Below are 19,340 nucleotides of genomic sequence, written 5' to 3'. Positions count from 1 at the left end.
ACCTTGCAAGGAGCAACTGCAATGCAGACTGTAAGAAAGTCATACAGGCTCTTACTGGTGAGCCTACTGTCTCGCAGATGGTGGAGGCCTGTGCAAACCTAGGCCGTTTGGTTCAGAAGATGGCTGCCTGGGCTACTGTTGCGCATCCGGTCTGGGCGGTGCCTCAGGGCTGGCAGCAACATCAGGGGAATGCTCAGGCCAGCAAAAAATGTGGAAAGAAAGCACAGAAGGGAAATCTTCCCATGTTCTTGTGTGGCCGGTGTGGAAGGCCAAACCATATGACCAATGTCTGCAAAGGCAACTGTTCATGTTAATGGCCAAGCACTTCCAGGCCCAGGAAATGGGAAGTGGAGCGCAAAGGGGAGGTGCACTCAGATACAAGTTCCTCTCCAGACGCTGGAGCCCATGGAGGTTGGCTCAGCCAGCACCTGTGGCTCAGCAGGTGTGGATGTCTACACAGCAGCAACAGTTGTTTTAGAATCTTGTAAAATACACAAGGTTCCCCTGGATACCTTTGGTCCCTTGGGTGAGGGCATGAGTGCTCTCCTTATGGGCAGGTCTAGTGCCACCCTTCAGGGCATCATTGTGCACCTGGGTCTCACTGATGCAGACTTCACAGGGTAGATTTGTGCAATGGTCTCCACACCCCCCCCCCCCCCCCCCGTTACGATCCCAAAAGGGACGCGACTTGCTCAACTTGTGCCTTTTAATTCTTCTGTTCGCAGGACAGCTGACTGGTTGAGTGGGCCTGGCAGCTTTGGATTCACTGGGCCTCCTCGAGTTCACTGGACCACTGTCCTGACCAAAGACCATCCAAAGATGCTGTGTACCCACCCTGTCCATCCCTGGTGCAACGCCGTCAGACATCCGCCTCCACAGGCTTCTCGACAGTGGTGCTGATGTCACGGTTCTCTCCCTTGCCGCCTGGCCTCCAGACTGGCCCCTGGATCCAGTGGAGACATCTGTCGCAGGACTGGGGGGAACGGCGCGATGTTACGTGAGCCAGCAGTCTGTGCTGGTCACGAACACAGAGGGACAGATGGCCAGGATTAGGCCTCATGTTACTTCTACTGCTAACCTCTGGAGGAGGGGTATTCTGGCTGTGTGGGGGGTGCGCATTGGGATGGGTTTTTGATGGGGGCCACTGCGACGAAGGGCGCAGAGTGTCCTACACCTCCTATACAGTGGCTGGTGGACAAACCTGTCTGGGATAACCAGTGGCCCCTCCCTCAAGATAAATTGATGGCCCTTTGAAATCTGGTGTAGGACCAGTTAGACCAGGGTCATCTGGAGCCTTCTACCAGTCCCTGGAACACTCCTGTCTTTTGCATCAAGAAGAAATCTGGGAAATAGAGGTTGTTACAAGACCTCCGAAAGGCCAATGCTGTGATGGAAAGAATGGGAACATTCCAGGCGGGCATGCTATCGCCTACCATGCTTCCCGCAGATTGGCCAATCCTTATAATGGATTTGAAGGTTTGTTTCTTTACAATTCCTTTGCATCCTGATGACAGACCAAAATTTGCCTTCACGGTGCTGGCAGTTGACAATGATGAGCCCGCACAGTGATATCAATGGAAAGTTTTGCCCCAGGGGATGTGCAATTCCCTGGCCATATGCCAATGGTATGTGGCTCATGCCTTGTCTGGAGTTTGCAAGCAGTTTCCTGACGCGCATCTGTATCATTATATGAATGACATTTTGGTGGCTGCATCCAACCAGGATGAGCTGCCAAGGATTTAGCCTTGGTTGCTCGATGCTTTGCATGTTCATGGGCTGCAGGTGGCTCCAGAAAAGGTTTAACAACAACCTCCTTGGAAGTATTTGGGGGGCTCAAAATTCTGGAACGGACAATCCAACACCAGGAGGTGCAATTTGTGCATTTGTTGAAGACACTGAATGATGCTCAAAAATTGATGGGTGTCATCACATGGTTACGTCCGTATCTGGGACTAACCGATGCACAACTGTCTCCTGTGTATGATCTGTTGAAAGGAGACCCTGATTTAAAATCACCTCGCACATTGATCCCTGAGGCATGTCAGGTGCTGGAGGATGTTCAGCAATCTGTTTCTGCCTGCCAAGTTTATTGCATTGATCTTTCTGTTGATGTCACTGTGTTCATTACCACTCCAGATTGGCATCCCACAGGTATCATTGGCCAATGGAGTGACAAATGGTCAGATCCCTTACATATCTTGGAATGGGTTTTCCTGCCCCATCAGCCGCAGAAGACAGCAACTGCATTGTTTGAGCTAATTGCTCACTTGATAAACAAATGCCGGCAACGGTGTTTGCAATTGATGGGTGCAGATCCCGCAAATATCATACGCCTGGTATCCCAGGAGGATTTTGACTGGAGCTTTGCACACAGCGTGTCCCTGCAAAGTGCGCGGAAAAATTTTTCAGGGCAGATCACTTATCATCTGCCCAGCCACAAGCTACTGCAGGTGACAAAATACACACAAATCTCTTTGCGGCCCAAAAATAGTCAGGAACCTAGGCAAGGACCCACCGTCTTCACTGACAGTTCAGGGAAAACAGGAAAGGCCATTGTTACTTGGAGGGACGGATCTGAGTGGCAGGTTCTGGAAGGTCATCAGGATGGGTAAGCCCAATTGGTTGAATCGAGGGCTGCTGTCATGGCATTTGAGAGATTTTCCCAGTGTCCCAGTTTAGGGCAAATTTGGGGAAAACCCTCTGGAAGGAGACCCCAGAAAACAAACCCACACGGCATCTCCCCACCCACATGGTTCAGGAAAAAATTTTCTCTGAGAGAAGTGGAAAAGAACCTGTTTATTCAACAAACAAAGCACTCCCCAGCACCAAAAAGAAACTTAACAACACCAGATGACTACAAAACTCTTTCACCACTCTGAAGAGATTAACAAATCCAGAAAGTCTTTCCTGGGAGTGGTCAACCGGGTCTGGATGCTGGGGATTGCGCTCCAGCACTGGGGATGGCTGCTGCAGATCACAAAATGCAGGCTTCCGGTGTTCCTTGGTGTTTCCCAGGTCCCAGTCCGGAGCAGGTTGGATGGTATTCAGGAAGAGGAAAGGAAAATAAACAGTCCAGGGAAATAATTGGATTGCTTAGCTAAACTAACTAGGAAGCAAAGGCAAAAGCAGAAGCAAGCAAAGCAAGCAAGCAAAGCAAGCAAGCAAGCAAGCAAAAGCAAGCCAGCCAGCACCAGCCTTTTCTAGACAGCAGACCATGGGGGGAGGTGAACTGGCTGATAACAAGGCAAAACAAACCTTCACTTTCAGAGTCAGTTCTGAAAGCACAGAACATAATATCAAACATAAACAGAACACACAATTGGAGATACAAACACCATAACGTCACCCTAGGACACCCAGGAACCTTTAATTTGGTCACGGATTCTGCCTATGTGGCTGACATCGCACAGCCATTGGGTAATTCGGTTTTGAAGGAGGTCAGTAATCCTGCCTGGTTTCATTTACTGAAGACCTTGTGGTGTGCCATTCAGGCCCGGGTTCATCCGTACTACGTTCTGCATGTGAGAAGTCACACCAATTTGCCAGGCTTTATAGTGGAAGGTAACGCAAGGGCTGACAAGCTGGCTAATCCAGAGTGGGTAGCACCTCAGACTGACACACTCGCGCAGGCCAAGGCATTGCATGGGTTTTTCCATCAGAATGCGCATACTCTGCAGAAGCGATTTCAGCTGACGCCAACAGAGGCTCGTGGCATTGTTGAGTCCTGTGACGACTGACATGCACTTGCTTCGCCTTTACTGGCAGGGGTAAACCCCAGAGGCCTTAGGGCCTTGAAGCTTTGGCAGACCGATGTCACCCAGATTGCCGAGTTTGGCCGGCTCAAGTATGTGCGTGTCACGGTGGACACGTTCTCCTCTGTGATGTGGGCTTCTGCTCACACTGGAGAAAAGGCTTGCGATGTCCTTGGCCACTAGAGGCAGACCTTTGCCGTTCTGCAGTTGTGGGGTGTGTCACACAAGTTTGGTATCCCTCATTCTCCGACTGGTCAAACTATTGTAGAACGCACTCATGGTACTCTGAAGCGGGTTCTTCAAAAAGAAAAACAGGGAATGCAGGGTGAAACCCCACACAGTCAGTTGGAAAAAGCATTGTACAACATCAATCATCTTACAGTGCAGCAGAACTCAACCCTGTCATTTTGAATTATCATCTCTTGTTGCAGACTGCAGACGATGCACATCAGCCTTGAGCGAAGGTTCGGGTGTGGAATTTAGTCACCAAACAATGGGAAGGTCCCTATGACCTTATTGCTTCAGGGCGTGGGTATGCTTGTGTGTCCACAGATACTGGGGCATGCTGGATACCTTCAAAGTGTGGTTGCCTTGACCTCTAACTGCAGAGAGAGAATCTGGCCAACGGGCAACATGGAAACCATGACCAACCTGAAAGGCATCAAGTGGATGAATTGTTGAGTGATGATTCGGATGCAGACAATGCGAGTGATCACTCTGATGATTCCTCCATGAATGGACACTTAACCTTGTTCATTTTTCTTTTCCTCTTTATTTTTTTTTTTTAAACTGAGAAGGGTACGATGTCACCCTGATTTTTTAAGATTTTCTGAAGCCTTCTGAGTTTACATTCTTGTAGCAAACTTTCTCACACAACTTTCTGTAAATAACCTATTGTTTTGCATTCCTTCATAGAGGTGGAGAAATTTGATGGCCTGGTAGTTTGTCCAGTGTTGTTGGAGAGGTGGTATGTTCACCCTCCAATCCACTGTAACCTTTGGAAAACTAGAAATGCTGGAGTCAGAGAAAATAAAAGTAGTCTCTTTATTGTGACAATAGCAGTGACTGCGTCATGCTTTCTCATGTCCTCTAGTGACAGTGGCCCCTGGTCCTGCGGGAAGGCTTGTTTTGGCTGTGGAAAACCAAGCCACCTTAAAAGAGACTGCCATTCTTCAAAAGGAGCAAAGCCAAAAAAAACGCTTGGACTTTGTACAAGATGCCACAAAGCATGGCACTACACTAACCAGTGTCGCTCTAAATATGATATTGATGGCAAACCAATCTTGGGAAAATTGAATCAGAGAATGGCATGGCGATGCACTCAGACACAAATTCTTCAGCCAAACTCTGCAGCAGGAGTGCTGCCACCTTACAGCCAGCCAACAGCTGCAGTGCTGGGGTGGACCTGGCAACTACCTGTGCAGTAACTATTTTAGATTCCTCCATCCATCTGATCCCCATGGGGATAAATGGACCTTTAGGGAAGGGACAGAGTGCAATGCTTTTGGGGCATTCAACCACTTTAACAGGATTGTTTGTGCTCCCAGAAATAATAGATGCAGACTTCTTAGGAGAAATCAAAATCATGGTCTGGACTCCCTTCCCCCCATGTACTGTACCCCAGGGTTCTAAAATTGCTCAGTTAATATTTTTTATAATGCCAATGTCTACTAATGCAGTGCAAAAATGGAGGGGGGAGGGGGGTTTTGGGTCTACCAGAGAACCTCAAATTTTCTGGACTCAGCAGCTAACTGTTCAGTGTCCTACTTCTAAATGCAAACTGTCATGGCAAGGGCAGCATGTCACACTCACAGGCATTATTGATACAGGAGCTGATGTTACAGTCATTTCACAAGCCAAGTGGCCCCTCAGATGGCCACTTACTGCAGCTCCCCAAGCACTCACTGGTATTGGGGGGAGCAGTACTAGCTTTCAAAGCAAGGATTTTATCCACATTGTAGGTCCTGAAGGACACACTGTTACTATTAATCCTTTTGTTTTGTAAATTCCCATGGTATTATGGGGCTCTGACATGATCTCACATATAGGAGTCAGAATTGGGTCTGATTTTTCATAGGGATCCGATTTGCACACTACCCTGAAACTGACCTGGAAAACTAACAAACTGGTATGCGTAGATCAGTGGACCCTGCAAGCTGAAAAATTGCGCACCTTACAAATATTAGTAAGACAAAGCAAAGTCAAGTGTTATTCAATTTAAGTTCTGTTAAATTCTGTTAAGTGCTGTTAAGATCAATTCAGTTTCAGTAATGTTAACTTTAAGTTCTCTTAGGTGTACTTTCTGTTATATTTAGGTGATATTAAGTTTCAGTGAAATTAATTTTAGGTTCTGTTAAAATATGCTTTTTTCAATTATAAAATGCAATTATTTTGTTATAGAGATGAGTGATGTGAAGTTTCCATGAAGCTAACTTCTGTTAAAATCTGCTCATTTAATTTACAAGATACAGTTATTTTATTATATAGAAAAGATAAAACCGACTAACACGATTATAATGAAACATTGGTAAATACCTGTTTAAAGATATAAGAAGATACAGTTTGTTAAATCCTTGATTTCATCAGGGATTATATGCATGTAAATACTTTGCAGTGGTGAATTAACATAATTATTTATAACAACCTCTGCTGTTTTATCTTCCATAGGTAGCACAGAAGAATGACTAACAATTTCAAATCATGGCTGAGCTGTAAGCTATTTTGTGCTTTCTTTTTTACTTTTATTTTGCCTTAATGCCATATATGCATAAATGTGTAGAAAAATATTATCTCAACTTCTTAAGACAATTACTGCTGATATATTAACTTCATAATGTAAATTCACTGACCTTTTATAACAGGCATTATCCATAAGATATTATTTAAGGTTACACATATGCATTACTTTAGTTATTTGCAGTTTGTTCATGGTACCATTGATTACTTAGCTAAAGATAAATGACAAAGACAGCTGCTTTACAAACTTTAATATATCTTTGCGTAGCTATCTGCAAGACAGGTATAATTTTAAGAAACTTTCCTAAATGCTATTACTAACAGACCTGTCTATAAAATATCTTAGGGAGACCCTTCCAGTTAAGGCCTGGGTTCTGGCCAAGCCCAAGCCCACTTCAAGGGCAAAACAGGCTCAACTTAGAAGTACAAATTAAATTAATTACTAACAAAATCAGAGAAGGATAATGAGAAGTGAAAAAAGCCCTTAAAACACCTTTTCCCCTGTCATGGTTTGACATTGGTGCAGTGCCAGTGCCCCCATGAAAATACACCTTCCCCAAATGAGTGCTGTGACATGCGACCAGAAACAGAGCAGAGTAGGCTCGAGCTTAAAAATAGAGAAAAAAAAAACTTTATAAACCTACACTATGGTAAACGGTAGACACAGGAAAACAGAATGAAAACCTTCCAAAACATACCTCCTCCCCCCTCCCAATTTCCAACAAAACACAGTGAGACAAAACTTGGACCCTCAATCAAGTTACCACCCCTCAAATAATAAATTCTCAGTCTGTCAGGGGAGAAAGGAGTCTCTCTTGCACCATAGACCCCCCAGGAAACACAGTTCAGACTTCTTGTGTTTCCATGTCACACATGGCACCGCCTAGAGAAAAACTGCCAGTGTGACATCCTCCTTCCATGTACAGTGCTCTCACGACCGTGCATGGACCGAAACTGCTTCTAGGGTTGCTTTTAAGGATGCTTGGTCAAGGACCTAAAAACAATAGTCCAATTTTGGGATAACAGTTCCCTCCATTTTCTCCTCCCCTGGGGTCGAGGGTCTTGAGAACAGAGATCTTCTTTTCCCTGAAGACAGAGGGCACCACCACACCCTCCTCATCCTTCTCTGCTCACTCCACTCCTGACACTCTCTTGGCGTCACTGCAGCAGGTCACTTTCACCCAATCCTGCACATGCAACCACTCACTGAAGCAGGCCACTCTCTTGGCTCAAGTCATTGCATCCCCCTAAAAATGCAGTCTCTGTTGCAGGAGAAATTGGTTCAGTCTATGGCTATACAAGAAAAGTCCAGCCAAAAGCCACTCCACGCACCTAGATTTCTTTTTCTAACATCTCAGGTCCCAGGCTGTCTCTTTTCTCTTTCAGATCAAGGAGGATTCATGTTTCACAAAGCTTTCATTGTCCAAGAAAGGGTTAAAAGTCTTGGGCTCCCAGGACAAAATCTCAGCTGCCCATCTCCCACGGCTGGGCACCTCCCCCCTGCCCCTCGCCCCTTCTCCTCTGCCAGTGTACTGCCTGCACATGATATCAAATTTCCATGTGGCTTCAGTCTCTCCAGTCTCTCTCTCTCTCTCTCTCTCTCTCTCTCTCTCTCACTCTGGGGTGGGGGGGCGGGGGGGGGGGGGAGTCCAAAGACATCTCAGTTTCTCTCCACCCTTCCGTCTGGCTCAGTTCCAGTCCCTTCAGCCCCTGGCCTACCTCTTCTAGGTTGGATAGCTTCCCCTCCCCCACCCAGCCTGTGGCTGGGCAGGGGAGGTCTGCACTCTTCTCCTGACGGGAACCAAAGAGAGAGTTTCCCTGGGAGTTCTCTGCTTTTAACCCCCTGTATTCTCAGAGGAGTGCCCATGTCTTCAGTGGTCACACCAGGTGTCAATATTCAAATCTGACTATTGATTGGTTTGACCCCAGCTTCCTGAGAAAACTCACTTCCTTGTCAAACCAGCACATCCCCCCATCCCCTTCCTCCTTCCCACTAATAGTGCAGGGAGACAGGGAATGAGGGTTTTAGTCAGTTCATCACTGATATTTTCTTCTGCTGCTCTGGGAGAGGAGTCCTTCCCCTGTGAGACCGCGGGGTCCCTCCCATGGGAGACAGCTCTCCATGAACTTCTTCAGTGTGGGTCCACTCTCACGAGCAGCAGTCCTATCACACCTCCTGCAATGTGAGTTCCTCCCACGGGCAGACAGTCATCCCAAAACTGCTGCGACGTAGGTCACTCTTCCACGGGGTGCAGTCCTCCAAAGACAGGCTTCCTCAGCCTGGAAGCAAGGGCCCTCTCTCTCCACTGCGCCTCCCACTGGATCACAGCCTCATCCAGGTATTTACCCACTTTGGCATGGGCACATCCCCCACGGGCTGCAGGTGGATCTCTGCATCCCCCACAGACCCATGGGCTTCAGGGGGACAACCTGCTTCACCATGGTGTTATGTGTAATAAATATAATTCGCGCCATTCCTTGTATGAAATATGTAATATTGGATACTGGTTAAATCATGCCCGTCGTATTAGTTCCCCCCCCCCCCCCGCCTTACAGGCGAGACTGGATGTATATTAGAAACTGATTTACAAGTAAAAGGATGTGGCCTGGCCAGGAGATGGGCCATGTCTGGGCTCCAGGTGTTAATCATCACAATCATCAGTACTGATCGTCCAAGATGGATATCATGGGAATCCTCAGACAGATCCATGTGAATACAGCCTTCCCGTAAACTCTCATCAAGAATTCAACTACTCCGGACATTGAATTATTTCTCCTCATCACCAAAAAAAGGAAAATATTATTAACCTATAGACTCTGAATAGAAGAAAAGACTAACTGCTCAAATCTTGGCCTCAGGCGGAATTTTCCCTATAAAAACCGCTTGTGTCAGGATGGAGGTGTGTGGGCATAGGAGAAAACCTCTGCTGAGGCTGACTCCTTGTTGCACACCCAGGGTCGACCCCGGGCTCGGCTCTGTCCTTTCCGTGTGGCTGGCTAGATAGAATTTGACCGCAAATAATATGATTTTTATTTTTAATCTGGCTGAATAAATTCTCGTTTATAACAATCTTGGTGACCCTGACGCGGTCTGGTTTGGGGCTATCCAGGGGGTTCCCCTATCCTTGATCCGGGTGGTGCCCCGCTGATTTCAGCGGCTGGACAGGACTAAGGAACTCCATGGAACCAACCAGATTCCGAAAAAAGCCGAAAAACCACGTTAAGGAAAGGGTATAAACGGGCCCAGAGCTCTTGGAACTCGGAGCTAAATCTCCAAGGCTGCACCAGCAAACTTTCACTCATAAAATCAACGTGCACAAAGAATCCATGCGGGAAAAGGAGCCGTGAGTATCGCGTGGTTGAGTGGGGCGTGAGTGGGTGTGTGTGTGAGACGTGACATAGTCACGGCGCGAGAGCAGACCCCTACGAGCTGCAGTTCCACTAGCCCGAGAGGGAGGTGGTCGGTCACGGGGGAAGCAAAAGGATTCCGGCATACTCACAACACGCATACGACCTGAAACTCGGGGAATTACGGGGATCCACCCATGGACGGGTCAGGGGAGGGAAGGTACGTTCTCGTAGATTCGAGAAAATGGTAAACCTCACTGGCCCTGGGCTCGGGGAGCCCAACAAACAGGTAAAAGTGAGCTCACTGAAAACCCACGCACCGGTTCGCCGTGAGGTAACTAGGTTGGCAAGGTTCGGTCGGGAATAGACCGGTTTAAACACTTGGTAAGACTCAGTCCGGGACAGGACCGAAATACACATTTTAGCACACGGGTTGCTGACTTCCTGGAGCGGCTGGCAGACACTGACTGGGAATATGGTAAGGAAAACTTTAATATGGGACAAAAAACCAGTAAGGTGCGGGGGGGACCAAAAGGAAAAAATCCTAAACCAGGAAAGGGTAAACACCTGACAGCAAGAAAAGGTAAGCACTCAAAACCAAGGAGAGGGGAAACAGAAGAATTCCCTGAGATTCCGAGAGAAAGTCCCCTGGGGTGGATGTTAGAACACTGGGAGGACTGCTCTGTGAGACGGAAAAGGTCCAAAGAAAAAATGGTACACTATTGTGTAGAAGTATGGGGAAATATGGAAATTGGAAAATACCAATACTGGCCCGTTTTTGGTACCTTCGAAAATAAGCTCTGCCAAGCACTCTCGGACCATTTGTACGAGGAGGAGTGGGACAATGAGGAATTGGACTATGCCAGGCTATGGGAGTATGCCAGCGCACGTCTGTTCCCTATTAAGACCTCTGGCAAGAGGGTAAGCTCAGAAGAAACCTGGGAACCCCTCGAAAACCTGCCCCCCCCATACCAGGTTCCCCCAGCTCGAGCACGGGTCCCGGCAGCTCCCCCATCAGCGCCCCCGGCTCAGCCTGCACCACCACCTAATGTACAAGTCCCTGATGCAGGCGCTCCGGGACCTTCTCAGCCCCCAACCCCCCCTTCCACACAGCATGGGGACACACACACACACGCACACACACACACACACCACACCGGGGAAAACACATCTCCTCCTGCCAGTAGAACCCGGCAGAAAATGAGGAGAGAAAACACGGGAGATAGCGATAATGAAAGGGACAGACCTAATCTATACCCTTTAAGGGAAGTCCCCACAGCTCCCGGAATCATCGGGTTTGTAAATGTTCCCATCAACACCGGGGATGTAAGGGCTCTCAAAAAGGAAATGGGGAAATTAATGGATGACCCTTTGGGTGTGGAGGAGAGGTTAGATGAATTTTTGGGAAATACTATTGCTGTGGTGTGTCTTTAATTTGATATTTGTTTAATATCTGTTTCCCCCCCCCATCCCTAATCTCCTCCTCTCCCCAGTGTCAGTCTTCCCTAGCTCTCCCCTAACCCCCTCATCTCCAAGTTCCCAATCCTCCCTTTCCCTGCCCCTTTCCCTGAAACCTTCCCTGTCATTCATCCTAGCCCCCTCCTCAGCTTCCAGACCATTCCCTGTCTATTTAATGAGGCTCAACACTCTATTGATCCATTTGTACTATTCCACTCCCCTGTTTCCCCTGATAAGTTTGTGATATGTTAGTTCTGCCTTAAACTCCTCCCCTGCTATTCCCTTATTGGTTACTGTTCCTACACCCGTCCTCCTGAGTTCTTGTATAAAACCTTTGCCCCCCCTCTCAAGGGGGTCTTGGGGGTCGCTGAATAAAACCATCCTGTTCACCCCCAAGTCCCGTGTCGCCTTCGTCTGTCTCTGCGCGCCACGAACTGGGACTGCAGAGCTTGCAGGGGGAAGCGGCCGCCCATTCTCTTCCCTCACCGCCCAGCCCGGCACGGCTCGGAGTGCCGCGGCGAGAGGAGCGCATGCCGCGCCACAACATAGTATATATTCATATGATGATATCTCGGCTATATTAAGATCTTTGTTTAATGCTGAAGAACGAGATATGATAATTGAGATAAGTAGAAGATAATTTGTTCACTGTAATATGCTTGCTTATCTTGGTTTGCATAAGAATGTACTGTGGTATGTTAACCTAATTTGTTTTGCATAAGATAGTGGCTAAGAATGTACTGGTGTGTCTTTGAAATGCTTATTTGCTTACAAGGTGATAAGGAGGTTGAGATTAAAGTCCTGGGCGTGTGTGTATCTGGTCTGCTTGCTGTATCTCAAAAGAAGAGACTTAGAAGCTATCACAATGACCAGACTCAGACTACATTTGGAGAGTCACGTCTGCAAGGAGAAAAGGGGGGATAAAAGGAAGGTTGGGACAGAACATTTTTGCGCGCCGTTGGTGGAGCAGGAGACTCCCCGGCCGCCCAGCACTGGATTTTGCCTGCCTTACTCACTTGCTAATTTTAAATAAAATTGCTTTATTGAATTAAGACACTTCAAATTGCCGTGTCACAATTTATAACAATTTGGTGCCGTGACTCGGATGGAGAAGTAGATCAGTCGCTACGGGACGATCGGGAGGCGCCCCGCCCTTATGGCGGCCCGGCTGCCCCAGGCTTTCTGATCACTCTCCACCAACGAACCTAAATTGAGTAACGGGCAAAGGAGAACCGGTTACCCCTGTAATCTTTGTGCACGAAGAACCAGCGAAGGCGTAGGACGCGTGAGTATAGGCCGGTTTCCCGCTCGGTTTGGGGCGGTTTTCCCGGAGTGCTGTGTGTGAGAGGTCTCGTGGAGACCAAGTGAGTGCGAACTCTGTATTAGTGTGTTTTCCATTCCCCGCGAGGGGCTGGGCCACGAACCAGGGGAGCACGTGTGTGAGAAATTGAGTGCACTCCGGAAGATGGGACAGAGGAAAAGCAAGCCCTCTGGTCCCATGGGAGAGGGGACCCATGCTAAGCTTCCCCAGATTCCCAGGGATAGCCCCTTGGGTTTGATGATAATTAATTGGGATGCTTTCCCATCTAGAAAAGGGAAAGACAAAGTTAAAATGATACATTATTGTATGGAAGTGTGGGGGGGGAAACAAATTAGGGGAGACCATTTGTATTGGCCGGTATTCGGGTCCTTTGAGGATTGGATTTGTCAGGCTCTAAATATATATGTTAACTCAAAGGAAGCCTTTGATTCAGAAGAGAGCGAATATGCTTCCCTGTGGACAGTTGGGGAGACAAGGACAAAACTATTTGCCTTATCAGCCAGGGAAAAGAACAAGAAAAACAAGGAGGAAAATAATATGCCCCCCTACGTTCCTCCTCCATATATTCCTCCACTCCCACCCCCTGCTAGTCAAAATATATATCCCCAGCTGCCTGCGGACCCGGTTGGCCCCGGGGTCCCCACGGCTCCTTCAGACTCTGATGATGAGGCAGAGAGTGGAGGAACAAGGGAAAACAATCGTAGGGTAACTAGAAGTCAGACTAGGAAAAAGGAACAGGAATTGGGGATGTTTCCCCTAAGAGAACAAAGCATTGGTATGATCCCGAATCCCCAAGCAGGACAGGAAGGTCAGCCACCCCAAATAGCAGGGGTTGCCTATGTAACTGTGCCTTTAGACTCTGGGCAAGTCAGGGACTTTAAGAAGGAAATGGGACATTTGTTGGACGATTCTCTAGGAGTGGCAGAACGGTTGGACCAATTTTTGGGGCCCAATGTATACACATGGGAGGAGTTACAGTCAATACTAAGGATTTTGTTCACGGCAGAGGAAAGGAGGATGATAAGGGAAACGGGTATGAGGATATGGGATGACGAACACCACCAAGGACCCTTAGCAGATATAAAGTGGCCCCTACAAAATCCCCAGTGGAATAACCAGGATCCCTTGCATCGCACTCACATGGGTGATTTGCGAAACATCATCATTCAGGGAATAAAACAATCAGTTCCGCGGGGGCAGAATGTGAAGAAGGCTTTTGGATTACAACAAAAAAAAGATGAGGATCCCACGGAATGGTTAGAGCGCTTAAGGAAAGCCTTCCGCTTGTATTCTGGGATAGACCCTGATACCCAGGAGGGAGAGGCGGTGTTGAAAATGCAGTTTGTGGCAAATGCATGGGTAGATATTAGGAGGAAACTGGAAAAGTTGGACGGATGGCAGACTAGAGGATTAGAGGAGCTCTTGAGGGAAGCACAGAAGGTTTTTGTGAGAAGGGAGGATGAGAATTTCAAGAGACAGGCGAGGATTATGGCTGCAGTTGTGCGGGAAGGGCCTAACCCTAATTTCCGTGCAAGGAATGTAGAACAAAGGGAGAATCGGGAGCAGAGTTATATTTCTAGGGAAGGAAAAGAAAGAGGTCGTGAAATTGTCTGCTTCTACTGTGGAAAGAAGGGACATATGAAGAGGGGATGCAGACAACGGATAGCGGATGAGAAGGCCTTTAAGGAAGATTAGGGGTGTCAAGGGCTCTATTTGTTGGGGAAGAAACATCATAAGGAGCCCTTGGTAAAGCTTAAAGTAGGACCCCAACAACAAGAGATGGAATTTTTAGTGGATACCGGGGCTGAAAGATCCACGGTGCAAGCCTTGCCGCTTGGATGTAAAAAGTCATCTGACACTGTACATGTAATTGGGGCAAAAGGAGAGCCCTTTGAGGTATCTGTTATCAAGGATGTGATGGTAGAAACTGATTCCAAATTTGGTATAGGTTCTTTACTACTGGTACCTGAAGCAGATTACAATTTATTAGGGAGAGATCTGATAATAGAATTGGGTATTAATTTAGAAGTTGTAAATAAAGAATTACAGATAAAGCTCTGCCCTTTAAGGGTAGAGGATGAAAAGAAAATTAATCCTGAGGTGTGGTATACCCCAGAAACGGTGGGAAAATTGCAGATTAAGCCTTTTTCAGTGGAAATAAGTGATCCTGGCAAACCCGTAAGAATAAAACAATACCCTATCCCTAGGGAGGGAAAATTAGGACTAAAACCTGAAATAGATAGGTTATTGGAAAAAGGGCTTTTAGAGCCCTGTATGTCTCCCTTCAATACTCCCATCCTGCCTGTAAAGAAGTCAGATGGGTCCTACAGATTGGTACACGATTTAAGAGAAATAAATAAGAGGACTTTGGCCCGGTTTCCAGTAGTTGCAAATCCATATACTTTGTTGAGCCGTCTGGGACCTGAAAATCGATGGTATAGTGTTATTGATCTAAAGGATGCCTTTTGGGCATGCCCCCTGGATGAGAAAAGTAGGGATTATTTTGCATTTGAATGGGAGGATCCGGCAACACACCGGCGGCAGCAATTAAGGTGGACGGTTTTGCCGCAGGGATTCACGGATTCACCTAACTTATTTGGCCAAGCTTTGGAACAAATTCTTCAGGAATATAAAGTAGATAAAGGGACGACCCTGATTCAGTATGTGGATGATTTGCTTATTGCTGGGACAGGAGAAGAAACAGTGAGGCAAGAAAGTATTAAATTACTAAACTTCCTAAGCCTAAAAGGACTAAAAGTATCCAAATCTAAATTACAGTTTGTAGAGGAGGAGGTGAAGTATTTGGGGCATTATTTAAGTGGAGGGGTAAAGAAGATTGATCCTGAAAGAGTAAAAGGAATCCTCTTGATTCCAGCCCCCAGAAATAAAAGGCAAGTTCGTCAGCTACTAGGGTTAATTGGATATTGCAGACAATGGATTGAAAATTACAGTCAGAAGGTCAGATTCCTCTATGATAAATTAAGCCAAGATAGCCTAATGAAATGGAGCCCCACGGATGATCAGCGACTCCAGGAGCTCCAGAATGATTTGGTAAACGCGCCAGTCCTCAGCCTACCTGATTTAAAAAGACCCTTCTATTTGTTTGTTAATACGGAGGGAGGAACAGCATACGGGGTTTTAACCCAAGAATGGGCGGATAAAAAGAAGCCTGTAGCATATTTATCTAAATTACTGGATCCGGTGAGCAGAGGATGGCCTACATGCTTGCAGGCTATAGTAGCCACTGCCCTTTTGGTAGAAGAGGCTCATAAAATAACTTTTAATGGAAAATTGAAAGTGTTATCCCCACATAATATCAGAGGAATCTTACAACAGAAAGCTGATAAATGGATTACAGATTCTAGACTTCTGAAGTATGAAGGTATTTTAATTGATTCCCCCAATTTGTCACTTGAAGTGGTTACCTCGCAAAATCCTGCCCAATTTTTGTATGGGAAACCCTGTGATGAAAAGTTAGCACATGACTGTTTTCAAACTATTGAAAGTCAAACAAAAATTAGACCCGATCTGGAAGAGGAAGAATTAGACGAAGGGGAGCGATTGTTTGTAGATGGTTCTTCTCGGGTTGTAGAAGGAAAAAGAAAGTCAGGATATGCTATAATTGGGGAAAAAGATTTAAAGGTAATTGAATCCGGACCACTAAGTAACTCCTGGTCTGCACAAGCTTGTGAATTATATGCAGTACTCAGGGCTTTAAGGTTATTAAAAGGAAAAATTGGAACAATATACACAGACTCTAAATATGCATATGGGGTAGTGCACACATTTGGAAAAATTTGGGAAGAAAGGGGACTTATAAACTCACAGGGAAAAGATCTAATTCATCAAGAGCTAATTGTCCAAGTTTTAAATGCCTTAAGGGGCCCGGCTCAAATTGCTGTGGTCCACTTAAGGGGACACCAGAGAGGATTGGACTTTAGAAACAGAGGAAATAATTTAGCTGACCAAGAAGCCAAAAAAGCAGCCCTACGAACTCAGGGGAACATGGGGCAGAGCGACACTGTATCTGTGAACTCCCCCAAAGAAAAATGGCAAATATATAGTTTTACCACTCAAGAAAAGGAAAAATTACAAAAGATGGGAATTGAGGAGGGGTCTGATGGACAATGGAAGCTCCCAGATGGGAGAACTGTTTTACCTAAAAGCAAGGCCTCAGAAATTTTGCAAAGATTGCATGACCAGACTCATTGGGGAACTCAGGCATTAGTAGATCAATTTGCCACTAAATATATGAGTATTGGAATCTATGATTTGGCTAAAAGAGTAGTGGGAGAGTGTCTGATCTGTCAAAAAGTAAACAGAAAACATCTTAGGGAAAGACCCATGGGAGGAAGGGAATTAGCTCACAGGCCTTTTGCCAAAATACAAATAGACTTCACTGAATTGCCTAAAGTGGGTAGATATAAATATTTGTTAGTAATGAATCAAAGACGGAAGCAATCCGGGCAGCAGATATTCTTTATTGCAGCGCTGGGCACATGGGGGATCTCTCCTCCTAACATGTGCACCGTGCAGCTGAGAAAGCTGTGATTTATCTTACTAAAACATGCATATTCATTACAAGTCCTGAAAATTATTTACATATTCATGATTATTCCGAGATAAGGATGCGCAAGCGTAGTTGCATCTTTGGGTGGTCTTCGGTGGTCGTCAGGGGTCCTCTGGTGGTCGTCCATAGTCTTCATCACTCTGTCCGCTAGTTGAACTTTTATTTCGAGCATGCGTGGTAGTTTTTCTGTGCTCTGGGCCCCATCTTTTCCTCCTTTTATGATATATGGCCTATTCAACTGACCACAGTCCATCTGCTGAGTATGCATTTTTTACATATAATCAGGAAGCTTATCAGAGTAAAGGAAGTTTATCAGAGTAAAGTACATAGCCAAGGACAAAGTTTTTACATCTGTTTGCTAATGTCTAGAATAACAGGATACTGGTGCATATACATAGCACATAATGTTTTCTTCACTTAATTCTTTTCTAGTCATTTAACCCTTAAGTAGTTCTGAACAGGTCAGGTCCCTGTATCAAGTCCCCCCTTTTCTATAACCATTGCAAATTCTTTTGCAATCATATTACGCCTTCATGTCTATATCTTTCAACATTAGTTGCTTCTTTGTTACAAAGTAAGACACACTTAATTAAAACCCAGACTATGATAATTAACAATATTATAAGTATTACGGAAATAAAAAGTTGTTTTAACCAATTTAAATTAGGTAACCAGGATGTTAAGACTTTCCACAATTCTTCGAATCCCCACGAAGTGTCATCCTTGGTTACTTCATGGAGTATCTTAGTCTGTTTCCATATTTCACTTAAATCTGTAGCAATTCGATTATTCTGATCTACGTATACACAACAACTTGTATTTACAATGGTACAAACCCCCCCTCGTGAAGCTAATAATAAATCTAAAGCCATTCTATTTTGCTGTACTACTTGTGCAAGGCTATTTATCTCAATCTGCTGTGCTTGAATTGCATCTATTGTTTTATTTTCAATGTCTTCTACTACTGCTGAAATATTTATTATAGCTTTTTCTAATTCGCTTATCCCTAGCCAAGGGAGAAACCATCTAGCAAAGGAATGAAATGCATTCTGTCTTTTTATTAGGGGATTTTCTACTTCCCGTCTAATTCTTCGAATATGTGTTTGAAGCCAACCTTCGGATAAACGATTATGTATAGTTATGTTTGGGACTACGGCTCCCAGGGTGCATGTTCCCACCCAATTTTCAGGTAATACTTTCCATGCAGTGTCATTGCACAGCCAATACCATCCTTTTCCTTCTGGAACTGGCCAGAGGGTACTATTAATAGAGGTGGGGGACCCGATATATTTTATTTTATTACAACCCGTTTGATTTCCTACATATAGGGCGTTATTACAACTCCTAACTTTATCTAATCCTTTAGGTGGGTTACATCTCTGCACACATTTATAGTAAGATTTTTTAATTGGAGGGTTATGAATTTTTAATGGCTGAGCTTTATGTGTATAATTTACCCAGGTGGTATTCTCCCAATATCTCGTCCACGGATTATTACCAGGTATGGGGATGCCTATTAACAAGATCTGTTTTCTACTGTATTCAGGCATATGTGTACATATCCAACAATTAGTTCTATTCAGAGTTCGAGATATACCTTCCGTCAGCGAAAGATGAAGATTCAAATCCCACCGTGCCCAGGCTCCCCCATAGGTCAAGATAATCTGGAAAATCGCAATCTGGTAGGTCCTACGGGAGTAGCTGTCCATGGTTTCGTAGGGGCCTTCTTTATTTTCGAGTAGTGAATCCAAGCTGGGTGTTCTTTAATCTTTACCGCAGTGAATGTTGTCAACAGCACTTGATATGGACCTTTCCACTTTTCCTCCAAGGGTTGTCCTGAAAAATTCTTAACATATACATAATCACCAGGTTCAAAGGCATGGAGGGGGTGATCTAATCCCCTTACTCTAGTACCCAAAACATTTTTATGTATTTCTGATAATTGTCTCTGCAATGCTTTCATGTATTTTAATAAATATCCTTCCCCAATTTGTGCCAATCTTTCACTCTTAAATTGAAGTTGATAGGGTCGCCCATATAATATCTCAAAAGGGCTTAAATTTTCTTTTGTCCGAGGTTTAATTCTTATTCTCAATAATGCTAATGGTAAAGCTTGGGGCCAAGTTAAATTTGCCTCTTGACTAATCTTTGCTAT

The 19,340-nt window shown here is 45.6% G+C and overlaps 1 protein-coding gene across 1 annotated transcript; it reads right to left on the bottom strand.

Moving 5' to 3' along the window:
- Positions 1 to 17,703: 17,703 nt before the first annotated feature.
- On the bottom strand, positions 17,704 to 18,894 carry LOC144247589 (syncytin-1-like). The gene has a single exon (XM_077788765.2). The coding sequence runs from the start codon at positions 18,892 to 18,894 to the stop codon at positions 17,704 to 17,706; it is 1,191 nt and encodes a 396-aa protein (XP_077644891.2).
- Positions 18,895 to 19,340: the final 446 nt, after the last annotated feature.

This window comes from Lonchura striata, chromosome W (assembly GCF_050655825.1).
Source record: "Lonchura striata isolate lonStrDom1 chromosome W, ASM5065582v1, whole genome shotgun sequence".
Lineage (NCBI taxonomy): Eukaryota > Metazoa > Chordata > Aves > Passeriformes > Estrildidae > Lonchura > Lonchura striata.
This window is presented reverse-complemented; position numbering and strand designations above follow the sequence as displayed.